Source organism: Salvelinus alpinus, chromosome 15, assembly GCF_045679555.1.
Source record: "Salvelinus alpinus chromosome 15, SLU_Salpinus.1, whole genome shotgun sequence".
Classification (NCBI taxonomy): Eukaryota; Metazoa; Chordata; class Actinopteri; order Salmoniformes; family Salmonidae; genus Salvelinus; species Salvelinus alpinus.
In genome coordinates, this window is record NC_092100.1 from 24,898,535 (window position 1) to 24,917,384 (window position 18,850).

The following is an 18,850-nucleotide window of genomic DNA, read 5'->3' on the forward strand; positions in this document are numbered from 1 at the left end:
GTAGTAACCAAAAAAGTGTTAAACAAATCAAAATATATTTTATATTTGAGATTCTTCAAAGTACCACCCATTGCCTTGATGACAGCTCTGGGATTCTCTCAACCAGCTTTATGAGGTAGTCACCTGGAATTAATTTCAATTAACAGGTGTGCCTTGTTAAAAGTTAATTTGTGGAATTTCTTTCCTTCTTAATGCGTTTGACCCAATCAGTTGTGTTGTGACAAGGTAGGGGTGGTATACAGAAGACAGCCCTGTTTGGTAAAAGGCCAAGTCCAAATTATGGCAAGATCAGCTCAAATAAGCAAAGAGAAGCGACAGTCCATCATTACTTTAAGAAATGAAGGTCAGTCAATCCGGAAATTTCAAGAACTTTGAAAGTTTCTTCAAGTGCAGTCGCAAAAACTATCAAGCGCTATGATGAAACTGGCTCTCATGAGGACAGCCACAGGAAGACCCAGAATTACCTCTGCTGCAGAGGATATGTTCATTAGAGTTACCAGCCTCAGATTGCAGTCCAAATAAATGTTTCACAGAGTTCAAGTAACAGACACATCTCAACATCAACTGTTCAGAGGAGACTGTGTGAATCAAGCCTTCATGGTCGAATTGCTGCAAAGAAACCACTACTAAATGACAGCAATAAGAAGAAGAGACTTGCTTGGGCCAAGAAACACGAGCAATGGACATTAGACCGGTGGAAATATGTTCTTTCGTCTGATGAGTCCAAATTAGAGATTTTTGGTTCTAACCACCGTGTCCTTGTGAGACGCAGAGTAGGTGAACGGATGATCTCTGCATGTGTGGTTCCCACTGTGAAGCATGGAGGAGGTGTGATGGTGCTTTGCTGGTGACACTGTCTGTGATTTATTTAGAATTCAAGGCACACTTAACCAGCATGGCTACCACAGCATTCTGCAGCGATACGCCATCCCATCTGGTTTGCGCTTACTGGGACTATCATTTGTTTTTCAACAGGACAATGACCCAAAACACACCTCCAGGCTGTGTAGGGGCTATTTGACAAAGAAGAAGAGTGATGGAGTGCTGCATCAGATGACCTGGCCTCCACAATCACCCGACCTAAACCCAATTGAGATGGTTTGGGATGAGTTGGACTGCAGAGTGAAGGAAAAGCAGCCAACAAGTGCCAAGCATATGTGGAACTCCTTCAAGACTGTTGGAAAAGCATTCCACATGAAGCTGGTTGAGAGAATGCCAAGAGTGTGCAAAGCTGCCATCAAGGCAAAGGGTTGCTACTTTGAAGAATCTCAAATATAAAATATATTTTTATTTGTTTAACACTTTTTTGGTTACTACACGATTCCATATGTGTTATTTCATAGTTTTGATGTCTTCACTATTATTCTACAATGTAGAAAATTATTTAAAAAAATTCAAAAGCCTTGAATGAGTAGGTGTGTCCAAACTTTTGACTGGTACTGTACGTATTTTTAATCATAGAATTACAATATTTCTTGCAGTAGCTGTACAGTTTCTACTTTATACCTTGCTGAGCAGCGTCCATGGGTGGCTGCTTGCATTCCTGTGCCCGATGGCCGATGACCCCACAGTTGTAGCAGGACAGGCTCCCTGGCTTCTTGTGCCCTCCGTTCCCCACCACTCCATGATGCTGATACATGTTGGCCCCGGCCCCCAGAAAGCCCTGCATGGGGGGCAGGACCAGCCCCTGCTGCCCCTGTGTGTCATGGCTGTGAGACATGCTGCTGTTGTAGAGGGGTTGTGCCACCAGGGGGTAGGGGAAGGCAGTACTGCTCCCAGCCAGCAGGGGACTGAGGTGAAGCAGGGGACCCAGGGTGAACACTGACGTCCCTGAGAAGGGGTGCTGGAAGTACCCTGCGTAGCTGGCCGGGAGGGCCCTGTAGGAACCACAGTTCCCACTGCAACCACAGGAGCTGCACACGCACACAGAGGGGCTTGGGGTGGAGCCAGAGGCGACGGTGTAGCCACTGTTCTCCATGGAAGTGGGACTGGAGCTTGGCAGGACAGCAGCGCTACTGTTGACACAATAGGTGTTGCCTGGCACCGCTGCTATGGGAACGCTGCTCACGGTTCCCATGGGAATGCCACTCACAGATGGGAAGGCTGACTTAAAGGAGGGAGATAATGAGGAAGAGGAGGCGGAGGAAGACGGGTAAGGGTAGTGTCCAGCACGGGGTAAGGAGGGGGACACCTGTAGGTGTAGAGGGGGGTGTGAGACGTGGTGCAGGGTGTTGGAGGTGGTGGTGAGGGCGGTGCTGGTCTCCACCATCAGGCCTGGAAGGGAGCGCAGCATGGTGACCCCAGAGGGCCCCTGGGGCCCAGCAGAATCCTGGTGGAGGGGAGGGAACCCCACACTGTCCACACTCAGGCCCGGGAACAGGCTTTCCAGACGCACCCCAACAGCTACGCCTGAACCCAGGGGTTTGGCCCGCTCATTAGGGCAAAGGGGAGGGGGCCGGGACTTACGGGGGGAACCCAGGATGCGTCTTGGTGACAGTAGGGGCAAGGAGGGTGGAGGAAGGCCAATGTGGGAGGGGCAGGGAGTAGGATCATTCTGCACGGGAAGAACCTGAGCAGTGGGCCGACTAGGACCTGTTGTAACGGTGGGGTTCAGGAGAACACATGTCCTGTCCTTCTCTGCGAGGTCTAGTCCTGACCCCATACCTGGATGGGAGACAGAACAAACTGTTATCAGAGATAAACTGTTATTACTGATATACCCTGCTTTTAAATTAGCATGACTGCTGAAAGAGGGAGGGGGACTCACGTCTGTGTGGCTCCTTGGCCCTGTCGAAGGCCCCTTCCCGGGACAGACACAGAGGGGTAATGGGGCTGGAGGAAGAGCTGGAATAACCTGAGGAGGAGCTGCTGTCCCGGGGGAGAGGGTGCATGCCCGTCTCTACCTCCACATGTAGCTCTGAACACAGAACACATGTAGGCTAAATGAAGCTGAAGCGTACAGCAGGGATCATCAACTAGATTCACGTGGGCTGATTTCATCTTGACCAGATGGTTAGGGGACCGGAACATAATTACAAATAATTTGTAGACTGCAAATTGACCACGAGCAGATATAATATTTGACTAAACCATAATAATTTCAAACCATGTTTATATTTCTATACGATCACATACAGTGCATTAAGAAAGTATTCAGACCCCTTGACTTTTTCCGCATTTTGTTACGTTACAGCCTTATTCTAAAATAGATCAAATTTAATTTTTCCCTCATCAATCTACACACAATACCCCATAATGACGAAGAGAAAACAGGTTTGTAGGCATTTTTACAATTTAGGTAGAAGGAATTGTCCGTAGCGCTCCGAGCTCCGATCTGGGGAAGGGTAACAAAACATTTCTGCAGCATTGAAGGTCCCCAAGAACACAGGGTCCTCCATCATTCTTAAATGGAACAAGTTTGGAACCACCAACACTCTTCCCAGAGTTGGCTGCCCGCCCAGAGTGAGTAATCGGGGGAGAAGAGCCTTGGTCAGGGAGGTGACCAAGTACCCGATGGTCGCTCTGACAGAGCTCCAGAGTTCCTCTGTGGAGATGGGAGAACTTTCCAGAAGGACAACCATCTCCGCAGCACTCCACCAATCAGGCCTTTATGGTAGAGTGGACGGACAGAAGCCACTCCTCAGTAAAAGGCACCTGACAGCCCGCTTGGAGTTTGCCAAAAGGCACCTAAAGGACTCTCAGACCATGAGAAAAAATATGATTTGTTCTGATGAAACCACAATTGAACTATATGGCCTGAATGCCAAGCGTCATGTCTTGAGGAAACCTGGCACCATCCCTACGGTGAAGCATGGTGGTGGCAGCATCATGCTGTGGGGATGTTTTTCAGTGGCAGGGACTGTGAATGTCCTTGAGTGGTCCAGCCAGAGCCTGGACCTGAACCCGATCAAACATCTCTGGAGAGACCTGAAAATAGCTATGCAGCGACGCTCCCCATCCAACCTGACAGAGCTTGAGAGGATCTGCAGAGAAGCATGGGATAAACTCCCCAAATACAGGTATGCCAAGCTTGTAGCGTCATACCCAAGATGACACGCCCTGGCCATAGAGAGGCTTTTATTCTCTATTTTGGTTAGGCCATGGTGTGACTGGGGTGGGCATTCTAGTTTCTTTATTTCTATGTTTTGTATTTCTATGTTTTGGTCGGGTATGGTTCTCAATCAGGGACAGCTGTCTATCGTTGTCTCTGATTGGGAATCATACTTAGGCAGCCTTTTCCCTTTGGTGTTTGTGGGTAGCTGACTTTGTTAGTGGCACTATAGCCCTAGTAAGCTTCACGGTCGTTTATTTGTTTCTTGTTTTGTTGGCGACATTCTAAATAAAAGAAAATGTACGCTCACCACGCTGCACTTTGGTCCGGTCATTTCCACCTAGACGACGGCCGTGACAGAACTACCCACCCCCAAAGGACCAAGCAGCGTGGCCAGGAGAGGCAGCCCCCCCAAAACATTTTTGGAGGGGCACACGGGACGGTCGGCGGAGCCGAGGTTGGAACCAGAGCCAGTCGGGGAGAAGAAGGTGAACTTGGAGGGGAGTGAAGCAGAGACAGTTAAGGAGTTGATGGGGAGATTGGAGTAGAGAGTTAGGAGAGAGCTGCTGTGTTGGTGCATGAGGCACAACATTCGCTCTACGGAGCGTGTCCTCAGGTTAAAGTCACCTGAGTCAGCTCTCCATACTCGTCCTGAGGTGAAGACTGTGCCAGCCCCACGCACCAGGCCTCCTGTGCGCCTCCCCAGCCATGCACGTCTTGTGCCAGCTCTACGCTCCAGACCTCCAGGGCGCCTCCACAGCCCGGTAAGTCTTGCGCCGGCTCTGCGCACTGTGTCTCCGGTGCGATGTGACAGCCCGGTTCGTCCTATGGCTGCGCTCCGTACGTGCCGTGCTGAAGTAGGCATTCAGCCAAAAGGAGCGGTGCAAGGTCTAAGCACCAGATCTCCAGTGCTCCCCCACAGCCCGGTTCGACCTGTGCCTGCGCTCTGGAGATGCCGGGACAAAGTGGGCATTCAGCCTGGAAGAGTGGTGCCAAGGAGAATCACCAGATCTCCAGTGCTCCCCCACAGCCCGGTTCATCCTGTGCCTGCTCCACGGGTCAGTCCGGAGCCTCCAACGACGGTCCCCAGTCCGGAGCCTCTAGCGACGGTCCCCAGTCCGGAGCCTCCAGTGACGGTCCCCAGTCCAGAGCCTCCAGTTACGGTCCCCAGTCCGGAGCCTCCAGCGACGGTCCCCAGTCCTTAGCCTCCAGCGACGGTACCCAGTCCGGGGTTTGCAATGTGGGTCCCTAGTCCGGGGCCTGCGGCGAGGGTCCCCAGTCCTGGGCCTGCGGCGAGGGTCCCCAGTCCGGGGCCTGCGGCGAGGGTCCCCAGTCCGGGGCCTGCGGCGAGGGTCCCCAGTTCGGGGCCTGCGGCGACGGTTCCCAGTCCGGGGCCTGCAGCGAGGGTCTCCAGTCCGGGGTCGGCGACGAGGGTCCCCGCACCAGAGGCGCCACCAAAATGGGGGGGAGCCAGAGGTGGAGCAGGGTCTATGTCCCGCACCGGAGCCGCCGCCGTGAATAGATGCCCACCCGGACCCTCCCCTATAGTCAGGTTTTGTGGCCGGAGTCCGCACCTTTGGGGGGGGTGCTGTCACGCCCTTGTCATAGAGAGGCTTTTATTCTCTATTTTGGTTAGGCCAGGGTGTGACTAGGGTGGGCATTCCAGTTTCTTTATTTCTATGTTTTGTATTTCTATGTTTTGGCCGGGTATGGTTCTCAATCAGGGATAGCTGTCTATCGTTGTCTCTGATTGGGAATCATACTTAGGCAGCCTTTTTTCCTTTGGTGTTTGTGGGTAGCTGACTTTGTTAGTGGCACTATAGCCCTAGTAAGCTTCACGGTCGTTTCTTTGTTTCTTGTTTTGTTGGCGATATTCTATATAAAAGAAAATGTACGCTCACCACGCTGCACCTTGGTCCGGTCATTTCCACCTAGACGACGGCCGTGACACAAGAAGACTCAAGGCTGTAATTGTTGCCAAAGGTGCTTCAACAAAGCACTGAGTAAAGGGTCTGAATAATTATTTAAATGTGATATTTCAGTTTTTAAAAAGCTGTTTTTGCTTTGTCATTATGGGGTATTGTGTGTGGATTGATGAGGGGAAAAAAACCATTGAATCCATTTTAGAATAAGGCTGTAAGGTAACAAAATATGGAAAAAGTCAAGGGGTCTGAATACTTTCCGAATGCACTGTATATCTCTCTATTATGCGTGGGAATACTTTGGAATAGATTTCCCAAATTAAAATCACTTGGAGCTGTACAACAATAAAAAATAAAAAAATACATTTCTCTTCTTTTTTTTTGTGGGGCAGCAAATAAAATCAGTTGGGGAACCCTGGCGTACAGGTTACCTGCAGTATCACGTTCTATAGATAACGTTGAGAAGGTGTACTTTGGAGGATTACCTTTGTAATGAACCTTTATTTAAGTCTTTGTGTACAGTTTACATGTTCATGGAGCACAGTACAGAACAGATGCCTTTGAATGACCTGTATCAAGTGTCTAGTTTACTTGTATTGAAAGTGTACAATGCCAGAGGAGTTACATACAAACCATATCAGCCACGTTGCATGTGCGAGCGTTGCAAAATACATTTACACATTAATGCTATTCAATCATTTCACCCACACCGCTCACACCGTCTGCGTAGTCAAGCGCTAAAATATAACTTGGCTCTATTGGAGAGGCGACACGCGCTGCAAGTCCCCTTCTTATTGGATATCAGGAAGATACAATCCCACATGGACGCTTGACAGACCAACGAGGAGAGATTAATTCAAGATAACTAACTAAAAACTAACTAGGTTTCCCTTTTTATCTGTGGATTTATCATCGGAGTAAAGAAACACACAATTTTGTATGACTCCAGGTCAAAATTCTACAATGAACCAGCTAAAAAGAGGACCACATGCATGTCAAGTAAAATAACCCAATGTTCATCTCCCAGGACAAATATCCATGAATGTTTCATATGCGCATTGACCTTCCCCGAAATTAATATAATTGATTCAAAGCTGATTTTGGCATTTTAACCTAACCTGCGTGTCATGATCACGTCTGGTGGGGACAGACAAAATCAACATGCGCACGATGCCGGTGTAGTCAGCATGTTAGAAGAGTTACCTGTGTTGTTGCTGGAGTGTACTTGTTCCACTGGACCAATGTGGCTGGATGGAGTAACCCTGGCGATGCCACTACAGGACACAGGGAACTGGGACATCAAATACCTCTTCTCCATCTTCTCCCTACTGACAACACAAACACACACAGTCAGTCATCACACAGACACAAAACAGCATAACTGAGGGGAATATCATCACAGCCAATCAAAATAATTATAAAGTACACAAGCAGGCGCCAGACAGCTACTATAGAAGGTGAAGGAATAAGCTGGAGAGATCTTTGAGATGGTCTTTTACTAGCACTACTGAAACCCTAGAGGGTTCTCTAGTCTAGTCAACATTTCACAAGCACACCAGGGTCTGACATGTAGTAATATGTGTCTACCCCAGTCTTCACGTTACACTAATTGAACTATAAAGTACATACAGTGCATTCGGAAAGTATTCAGACCCCTTCCCTTTTGCCACATTTTGGTACTTACAGCCTTATTCTAAAATTGATTAAATAATAAATGTTCCTCATCAATCTACACACAATACCCCATAATGACAAAGTGAAAACAGGTTTGTAGAAATTTTTGCACATTGATATAAAAAAACAACAGAAATAACTAATTTACATAAGTATTCAGACCTTTTGATATGGGACTCGAAATTGAGCTCAAGTGCATCCTGTTTCCATTGATCATCCTTGAGATTTTTCTACAACTTGATTGGAATCCACCTGTCGTAAATTCAATTGACTGGACATGACTTGGAAAGGCACACACCTGTCTATATAGGGTTACACAATTAACAGTGTATGTCAGAGCAAAAACCAAGCCATGAGGTGGAAGGAATTGTACTTAGACAGGATTGTGTCGAGGCACAGATCTGGGGAAAGGTACCAAAAAAGTTCTGTGGCATTGAAGGTCCCCAAGAACACAGTGGCCTCCATCATTCTTAAATGGAACAAGTTTGGAACCACAAAGACTCTTCCCAGAGCTGGCCACCCGGCCAAACTGAGCAATCAGGGGAGAAGGGCCTTGGTCAGGGAGGTGACCAAGAACCTGATGGTCACTCTGACAGAGTTCCAGAGTTCCTCTGTGGAGATGGGAGAACCCTCCAGAAGGACAACCATCTCCGCAGCACTCCACCAATCAGGCCTTTATGGTAGAGTGGCCAGACGGAAGCCACTCCTCAGTAAAAGGCACATGACAGCCCGCTTGGAGTTTGCCAAAAGGTTCTCTGGTCTGATAGAACCAAGATTTAACTCTTTGGCCTGAATGCCAGGTGTCACGTCTGGCAGAAACCTGACACCATCCTTATGGTGAAGCATGGTTGTGGCAGCATCATACTGTGGGGATGTTGTTCAGCGGCAGGGACTATGAGACTAGTCAGGATCAAGGGAAAGATGAACTGAGGAAAGTACAGAGAGATCCTTCATGAAAACCTGCTCCAGAACACTCAGGACCTCAGACTGGGGAGAAGGGTCACCTTCCAACAGAACCACGACCCTAAGCACACAGTCAAGACAACGCAGGAGTGGTTTCGGGACAAGTCTCTGAATGTTCTTGAGTGGCCCAGCCAGAGCCCGGACTTGAACCCGATCAAACATCTGTGGAGAGATCTGAAAATAGCTGTGCAGCGTCGCTCCCCATCCAACCTGACAAAGCTTGAGAGGATCTGCAGAGAAAAATGGGAAAAACTCCCTAAATACAGGTGTGCCAAGCTTGGAGCGTCATACCCAAGAAGACTCGAGGCTGTAATCTTTGTCATATGTGCTTCAACAAAGTACTGAGTAAAGGGTCTGAATACTTGTAAATGTGATATCTGTTTTTTTTATTTGTAATACATTTTCTAAAAATTCCAGCAACCTGTTTTTGCTTTGTCATTATGGGGCATTGTATGTAGATTGATGAGGGGAAAAAATGATTTAATCTATTTTAGAATAAGGCTGTAACGTAACAAAATGTGGAAAAAGTCAAGGGGTCTGAATACTTTCCAAATGCACTGTATACCATATCAACCTTGGGACATATTTCATATTTGGTTATATACATGGTATGATCAGGGAGAGAGATGGAGATACTCGTGTGATAAATAGTTATCTGAGATTAATTTCTGCTGTCCCTGGTGCAATAGAGAATTGATATAGAAAAGCACTTTTGTTAGCAGTCCATGTGTCTTCTAAATATGGTACACACGAAGGAAGACATGACATATGAGTGTTTTTTGGGCAACCATATAGGCCTACAGAGGGAAAATAGTGTTAATTTAGCTGCATCCCCAGGTGAAGGAAAATCAGACTTGACAGTGGAAAGAGTGATCCTGAATAAGCTCCCATTTAGCTCACTGTCAGACACACCTATGGAAAAGCACCTGAGGAACTTTCCTCTTCGTGTAATCAACGCACATGGTCGTACCTGGCTAAACCTGACTAGTGGAAACGTGTTGATATTAGCAGTGGAAACAGGCTTAGTGATAATCTTTTCTCTCAGTAACACTCCTACGCTACAAAAGGTGATTGTTTTTTCCAGGGGAGTGATTCTTTCTATCTCCCCTTTAGGTAAACTTATCTGGGCTAACCAATCTGCCCCACTGGCATGCTAGTTAACCATTGATAACCAAATATCCATTATTACTCTATATTCCCTCACACAAAAACATCATTGATCAATCTCCTTTGTTAATGTCTAAAAAAAATATACCATCAACAGATTAACCTTTTACACATGCTACACAAATGATAAAGTATGACTATTTAAATTTAAAAAATATGACACATTAGTTGTAAATAGAAATAGTAGGTAATGTTGGCCTAATTCTGTGAATTTTGCACCGTTCTATAACAATGACCTGATTTGATCTATCTATCTATCTACACTCTTAGAAAATAAGGTTCCAGGTTGAACCATTTTTGGTTCCAGGTAGAACTGTTTTGGGTTCCATGTAGAACCCTCTGTGTAAAGAGATCTACCTGGAACCAAAAGGGTTCTACCTAGAACCAAAAAGAGTCCTTTAAAGAGTTCTCCTATTGGGACAGCCAAATAACCCTTTTAGGTTCTAGATAGCACCTTTTTGTGTATCTATCTATGTCATTACCCTCTGAACTACCTGTTTCTATACAGGAGTATGTTGGGATTGTCACTGTTTTTATTGAGCTGGGGGACAGAGGGCTTGATGAGGGGGTGGGGGTTCAGGGTTCAAGGTTCAGACTCACTTCTGCAGTTCCAGCTGCGTCTTCAGCTTTTTCTTGGCTCCCTGGGTGAGGTCATACCTGTTCAGATCCTCCTCTGTGAGTCCAAGGAACTGTGGGAAAGGAGAGCAGGTTGAAGAGAGGGAGAATGAGTCTGATAGGGAAAATAGCAGCTGTTGTTTGATCTACTCTAATGTCTCACTGTTGAGGCTTTCTAATATTAGACGTAGCCTTTGACATGTAGCCTTACTATGAAATTGTATGATTGATATTGCACTTGTCCCACCTACTTGCTTCTAAATATCCTTTCATGTTTTGATGTTGTTGTTTGTTAATATGTGATTTAATCTGTATTGTGATTGCTGCAAAATTAATTGCCTCTTTGAGAAGCCAAAACAAACACACTTTTCCTTATGCCCTAATGTCTACAGCTCCATAGGTGTCTTAAATGCCACTCATCCACTGTAACCTAAACCCACCAATAAGAGACTCCCCCCTTCCCCAGAGCCCACCCACCTCCTCCATGGTCAGCTGTTTGAAGACTGGGTAGTACTTGTGCAGGCGGAGTTTCCTCAGCCAGTCCAGGATGCCATTCTGTTCTGGGCTACTCATCTGTGGAGGGCCAGGATTCTGGAGGTGCCCGGGAGAGGGCGCGTTGTCCCTCCCTGATACCCCCACCCTGCCGGGGGGAAGGGTGGGCACTGTGCCCTGGGGGAGCAGCTGGTTTGGAGAGCAAGGCTGAATGGAGTTGTGAATGCTCATGACTGGCTGGATACTGGCCACACCACACACAGCCCTGAGACAAATTAGGGAGAACGGGTGGAGGGATGAAAGACGAGTGGAAACATGGAGGGAAAATAAGGAAAAGTTAATGTCAGAAAATGGACAGTGAAGAGACAAATATTGCAAAGGATGGAAAGATTGTAATTCCGATATTTAGATCATCATCATTTGCAGATTTGGTTAGGCAGCAACAGTCTATATGAGACATAGTGAAAGAGTACGTTGTGTATTAGCGAGGAGAGACCACCTGTTGGCTCCTCTGTATTGAAGCAGGCAGCCAAGATCTGGAGCACAAAAAAGAAACATAGATCCACAGTCATTCACATATTGAACAATTTCTATATTAGGATACTATAAATAGCTAGTTCATGTTTACAAAATTAACGTAATAATCTCTTGTCTCTTGACTTCTTGACCTCTTTGCAAGTTGCAACAAGCTGAATATCAGTTGAGTGTCGCCAGTTTGTCCAGGTTAATTTGAGAGCAGTGTGACATTGCAGCAGTGTCTGTACAGCCACTGGGGCCGGTGGTACCACATTACAGCAGAGTAAGAGCCATTTTTATTTCACTGCATCCCAAGGGTCTCTTAATATCTGCCAAGGGGGGAATAGCTGGCTGCTCCAGACACACATCCAGGTCTCCCACTTCCCTGCCTGGGGGACGGAACTATAAATACACTCTAGGATGAGGTCACCAAATCGAATCATATCAAATTTTATTTGTCACATTTGCCGAATACCACAGGTGTAGACTTTACTGTGAAATGCTTACTTACGAGCCCTTTCCCAACGAAAAATAAAATATCACAAGGAATAAAAATATTCAAGAATTAAGCTATATACAAGGAGTAGCAGTCGCCAGGCCTACCAACACAAACATGCCAGCCCAAATTCACACACAACACTAAAATAGAAATCCCAACACCCATCAAACCCCAAAGATGAAGTGTCCCTACTTTACCCCAATCAGAGAGGGGGACACATACGTCCCATGAACTCTGATTAGGGTTAGGACAGGAGTCTTACTTGCAGTGGGGAGAAAGGAGGGGACGGTGGCGGTGGGGGTGGGGGCAGTAGTGCTGAAGAAGAGTCTGGCCCGGTAGTGTTTGAGAATGTGAACTGGAAGCGCTGTCAGGCACCTGCACAGGGAACATATGAACATAAAGTGTGAACATATGAGATAACATTAAATTCAATGCTCGGCATGATTCATTCCCTCCTTATCTGTTGTCTTTGACTCAGAGCCAGTAACACCAAGAACTAGGTCAACAACAACATTACAACAGCATGGCTTGTTTTCTCATTTACAGTAACTCCTTGGTTGTTACTCCTTATCATACATATACAGTATGAACATATTATATATCACAACACATACAGTATTAACTATGTACCACTGTAATCAAGTGAACATATTATATATCACAACACATACAGTATTAATTATGTACCACTGTTATCAAGTGAACATATTATATATCACAACACATACAGTATTAACTATGTACCACTGTAATCAAGTGGTGGCGGGTGGCGCAGTGGTCTAGGGCACTGCATCGCAGTGCTAACTGCGCCACCAGAGTCTCTGGGTTCGCGCCCAGGCTGGGCTGGGTTCGCGCCCAGGCTCTGTCGCAGCCGGCCGCAACCGGGAGATCCGTGGGGCGACGCACAATTGGCATAGCGTCGTCCGGGTTAGGGAGGGTTTGGCCGGTAGGGATATCCTTGTCTCAGTATGTAAAAAAATAATAAAAAATAAAAAAATGTTATAAAATGTATGTACTCTACTGTAAGTCGCTCTGGATAAGAGCGTCTGCTAAATGACTAAAATGTAAATGTAAATGTACCACTGTTATCAAGTGAACATATTATATATCACAACACATACAGTATTAATTATGTACCACTGTTATCAAGTGAACATATTATATATCACAACACATACAGTATTAACTATGTACTACTGTAATCAAGTGAACATATTATATATCACAACACATACAGTATTAACTATGTACCACTGTTATCAAGTGAACATATTATATATCACAACACATACAGTATTAACTATGTACCACTGTTATCAAGTGAACATATTATATATCACAACACATACAGTATTAATTATGTACCACTGTTATCAAGTGAACATATTATATATCACAACACATACAGTATTAACTATGTACTACTGTAATCAAGTGAACATATTATATATCACAACACATACAGTATTAACTATGTACCACTGTTATCAAGTGAACATATTATATATCACAACACATACAGTATTAATTATGTACCACTGTTATCAAGTGAACATATTATATATCACAACACATACAGTATTAACTATGTACCACTGTTATCAAGTGAACATATTATATATCACAACACATACAGTATTAACTATGTACTACTGTAATCAAGTGAACATATTATATATCACAACACATACAGTATTAATTATGTACCACTGTTATCAAGTGAACATATTATATATCACAACACATACAGTATTAATTACAGTGGGGCAAAAAAGTATTTAGTCAGCCACCAATTGTGCAAGTTCTCCCACTTAAAAATATGAGAGAGGCCTGTAATTTTCATCATAGGTACACTTCAACTATGACAGACAAAATGAGGGAAAAAAATCCAGAAAATCACATTGTAGGATTTTTTATGAATTTATTTGCAAATTATGGTGGAAAATAAGTATTTGGTCACCTACAAACAAGTCAGATTTCTGGCTCTCACAGACCTGTAACTTCTTCTTTAAGAGGCTCCTCTGTCCTCCACTCGTTACCTGTATTAATGGCACCTGTTTGAACTTGTTATCAGTATAAAAGACACCTGTCCACAACCTCAAACAGTCACACTCCAAACTCCACTATGACCAAGACCAAAGAGCTGTCAAAGGACACCAGAAACAAAATTGTAGACCTGCACCAGGCTGGGAAGACTGAATCTGCAATAGGTAAGCAGCTTGGTTTGAAGAAATCAACTGTGGGAGCAATTATTAGGAAATGGAAGACATACAAGACCACTGATAATCTCCCTCGATCTGGGGCTCCACGCAAGATCTCACCCTGTGGGGTCAAAATGATCACAAGAACGGTGAGCAAAAATCCCAGAACCACACGGGGGGACCTAGTGAATGACCTGCAGAGAGCTGGGACCAAAGTAACAAAGCCTACCATCAGTAACACACTACGCCGCCAGGGACTCAAATCCTGCAGTGCCAGACGTGTCCCCCTGCTTAAGCCAGTACATGTCCAGGCCCGTCTGAAGTTTGCTAGAGAGCATTTGGATGATCCAGAAGAAGATTGGGAGAATGTCATATGGTCAGATGAAACCAAAATATAACTTTTTGGTAAAAACTCAACTCGTCGTGTTTGGAGGACAAAGAATGCTGAGTTGCATCCAAAGAACACCATACCTACTGTGAAGCATGGGGGTGGAAACATCATGCTTTGGGGCTGTTTTTCTGCAAAGGGACCAGGACGACTGATCCGTGTAAAGGAAAGAATGAATGGGGCCATGTATCGTGAGATTTTGAGTGAAAACCTCCTTCCATCAGCAAGGGCATTGAAGATGAAACGTGGCTGGGTCTTTCAGCATGACAATGATCCCAAACACACCGCCCGGGCAACGAAGGAGTGGCTTCGTAAGAAGCATTTCAAGGTCCTGGAGTGGCCTAGCCAGTCTCCAGATCTCAACCCCATAGAAAATCTTTGGAGGGAGTTGAAAGTCCGTGTTGCCCAGCAACAGCCCCAAAACATCACTGCTCTAGAGGAGATCTGCATGGAGGAATGGGCCAAAATACCAGCAACAGTGTGTGAAAACGATGTGAAGACTTACAGAAAACGTTTGACCTCTGTCATTGCCAACAAAGGGTATATAACAAAGTATTGAGATAAACTTTTGTTATTGACCAAATACTTATTTTCCACCATAATTTGCAAATAAATTCATTAAAAATCCTACAATGTGATTTTCTGGATTTTTTTTTCTCATTTTGTCTGTCATAGTTGAAGTGTACCTATGATGAAAATTACAGGCCTCTCTCATCTTTTTAAGTGGGAGAACTTGCACAATTGGTGGCTGACTAAATACTTTTTTGCCCCACTGTATGTACCACTGTTATCAAGTGAACATATTATATATCACAACACATACAGTATTAACTATGTACCACTGTTATCAAGTGAACATATTATATATCACAACACATACAGTATTAATTATGTACCACTGTAATCAAGTGAACATATTTAGGTGGGCTACCTTGGTCAGTGACAATGCTGATGGACCTTACCTGGGGTCCAGCTCAGAGGTCTGATCAAGGCCAAGGGACTGAGGCAGGAACTTCTCTAAACCTTCATCAGAGAAAAGCTGGGAGACCTGGGAGAAACACAAGATAGATAGTGACCTTCACATCAATGATCCAAGACCAGCTCAGTTAATCCCTACCATTGTGACAATGAGTCGGCATAATGCTACATCAAATGTACATGATCTTAGGGGCATTGGCAAACACAATGTAAGTAACTTAATTTTTGTACCCCTAATTGCACCGAATACTTCTGTTTATCATACAGCTATTGTATGCAGTAATCATGACCCTATAAATCAGAGTTTCACTGTTAGCACTGAGGCGGTGTGCCCTAGTAGGAAGACCACTTTGTGCAGCTCACCCTGCACTATCAGCTCCAATATAAATAACATGACTAAGTCTACTTCTGATAAGCTTCCCAGTAAAGCATTAAAAACAATCAAGCAACCCAGAAAAGTGCTAAAAATAGCCCATATTAACATATGCAGCCTGAGAAACAAGGTCCATGAAGTCAATAACTTGCTTGTAACTGATGACATTTATATTCTGACTATCTCTGAAACTCACTTAGATAATACCTTTGATGATACAGTGGTAGCAATACATGGTTATAACATTTACCAAAAAGACAGAAATGCCAATGGGGGCGGTGTTGCGGTCTATATTCAGAACCACATTCCTGTAAAGCTTAAGAGACAATCTAATGTTAAATACTGTTGAAGTAATATGGCTACAGGTTCATCTGCCTCACCTAAAGTCAATAAGAGACACATGCGTTCAGTCCCCTCTCTCTGCTTCGGCCACTCTCTTACCTGAGAGAGAAAGTCCAGCACCTCCTGGTGAGTCCTGCTCACAGTGGACACAGAGGAGTCTGACCATTTGACCTGCGGGATGAGGAGAGAGCGAGTAGAGGGCAACAGGATACGACAACGAACATACAGTACATACTTAACTGTGTGTGTGTGTGTGTGTGTGTGTGTGTGTGTGTGTGTGTGTGTGTGTGTGTGTGTGTGTGTGTGTGTGTGTGTGTGTGTGTGTGTGTGTGTGTGTGTGTGTGTGTGTGTGTGTGTGTGTGTGTGTGTGTGTGTGTGTGTGTGTGTGTTGTGTGTGTACTCACCTCTAGCATATATTCACTTGGTTTCCCCCCCTTGTTGGTTACCCCCCTCAGGTCTATCCTCTCTATGTTCACTGAAATACAAACAAATGATAATTCTAATTATCTGATAATATCGTCTAACAAACTAAGAGCATCATGTGCTTTAGAGTCCTACATTATACCATGCTAGAGTATGCTAGCACGTGCTAGACGAAATTGAGTGATTAGTGGTACTATTAGCTCTGCTGTAGGTTGTGCCTTCAAGGCTGATTCAGCCACAGACACATGTTGTTTTGGCACCAAATATATGTAATTAAATCAAATGTCTGAGTTCAGAGAGGGAAAATCACAGGGAACGATATCACCTGGTGTTCATTTAAAACATATTAAACATTTTAAACTGGCAATCTCATAGAACCACAGGAAAATTGGAAAGAGTTCAGAGGAAGACAGAGAGAAAGAACAAAAAAAACTAGAGGGAGCATACAGATAGAGAAACTAGGTAGAAAGAAAGAGAGAGCAATGGAGAGAAACAGTGATAGGAGGATAATCTAGATTTATGGTTGGATTAACGGCACATTTTAGGGATCCTGCCAGTGACATTTTGGCTGAGCTCTGCAGAGATTCAGAGAACACACACACCCTCTGAAATCACATACACAACACTCATAAACACACACACAGTAGATTACACACACACACTGGTCTGTGTGTTAAATATACCCTGCAGACTCAGCACTTCCTCTGTTGTGTATTAGCATTGGGAGAGGTGCTAGCTAGCTGAATGAAGCTCTGTGCTGAAAGCCTCCTATCTGAGGGGATCAGAAATGACTAAATATTGTGAAAAACCTCCCGTCACTACTTCCCCAGAGGGTTGGGTCTCAGTCAGGCCAGGAAAGGGCCTCACCCCTGGCGGGCGAGTGTGAACTTATCTGGAATGTTTTGAGGAGCAGAGCAGAAAGTCTATAGGCCTCCTCATTGTAAGACTGCTTGCCTGCCTGCTCCTACCTAACCACCCACTCAAACCTTCATTACTCTCGAGAACTTCCATCAAGATCAATACAGAAGCAGCAGGGTCGAACCCATTGTGTGAGTGTGTAAGTGAAAGAGAGTATGAACAGTGTGTAGAAAAGAAAGGTGAGTAAGTGAAAGAGAGAGTAGGGACAGTGTGTAGAAAAGAAAGGTGAGTAAGTGAAAGAGAGAGTAGGGACAGTGTGTAGAAAAGAAAGGTGAGTAAGTGAAAGAGAGAGTAGGGACAGTGTGTAGAAAAGAAAGGTGAGTAAGTGAAAGAGAGAGTACGAACAGTGTGTAGAAAAGAAAGGTGAGTAAGTGAAAGAGAGAGTAGGGACAGTGTGTAGAAAAGAAAGGTGAGTAAGTGAAAGAGAGAGTAGGGACAGTGTGTAGAAAAGAAAGGTGAGTAAGTGAAAGAGAGAGTAGGGACAGTGTGTAGAAAAGAAAGGTGAGTAAGTGAAAGAGAGAGTAGGGACAGTGTGTAGAAAAGAAAGGTGAGTAAGTGAAAGAGAGAGTAGGGACAGTGTGTAGAAAAGAAAGGTGAGTAAGTGGGGAAAGTGAATGTGACATGTGTGCTTCTGGAGTGTGGACAGAGGAGGAACTACAGTACTGTATGTCATGCTGTCTGTGCTGAACCCTCTCTCCTGTGTGAGCTCCTTACCCTGCCCATGTTCAAACCATACAGAACCAGACAGTAGCCAGAGACAATAGCACTGACCTAATATCACTCTCACTCACAGCAGAGTTTACACAGACACAATCCCCTCCTTAGTTAGGTTTAGCATATCACCCATGTTACTGTAAGGCAACTGAATATTCATCTACACCCTGAAAACAAATGGTTAGTTGACTTTTAATTGAGATGAGTTGGTATAGTCTGATCATACATAGCCAAAGCCTGCATGTGGAGCATTGACCATGCACATTCACCTGTTATCAGTTAGGCCTACATTCTCAGAGACAAACTGAGTGCTGCTATCTTAGTATCTTTCCAGATTCAGAGCATTGCACTACAGGTGACCTACTGGCAAGAATTCCTCTTCTTTCACTGTTTAATCGCTTAGTTACATGGACTTATTCAAGGTTTCCAAAATATGCTAGTCATTTTTCCCATGACTGTCTGGTGTAGACAGGAGGGCAGTGTGTATTATTATCTGTGTTAAAGCATCACTCTCCGAAAACAGAGTGAAGGCGTAGTGATGAGAAAGAAAAAGACATTGACTGCTATTCATATCTCATAGCTAAAATAACCTAATAACCCTGAGGACAAGTATG

The 18,850-nt window shown here is 44.8% G+C and overlaps 1 protein-coding gene across 1 annotated transcript in view; it reads right to left on the reverse strand.

Moving 5' to 3' along the window:
• LOC139539763 (zinc finger CCHC domain-containing protein 14-like) overlaps positions 1–18,850 on the reverse strand; it is a 42,822-nt gene that overhangs the window by 2,563 nt on the left and 21,409 nt on the right. Inside the window, exons 3-12 of the mRNA XM_071343038.1 lie at positions 16,586–16,656; positions 16,281–16,352; positions 15,451–15,536; positions 12,162–12,274; positions 11,384–11,420; positions 10,870–11,149; positions 10,378–10,466; positions 7,177–7,301; positions 2,768–2,917; positions 1,507–2,664 (exon numbers count right to left, since the gene is read on the reverse strand). Of these exons, the coding sequence (XP_071199139.1) occupies positions 1,507–2,664; positions 2,768–2,917; positions 7,177–7,301; positions 10,378–10,466; positions 10,870–11,149; positions 11,384–11,420; positions 12,162–12,274; positions 15,451–15,536; positions 16,281–16,352; positions 16,586–16,656 (2,181 nt within the window). The remainder of the gene's footprint in view (positions 1–1,506; positions 2,665–2,767; positions 2,918–7,176; positions 7,302–10,377; positions 10,467–10,869; positions 11,150–11,383; positions 11,421–12,161; positions 12,275–15,450; positions 15,537–16,280; positions 16,353–16,585; positions 16,657–18,850) is intronic.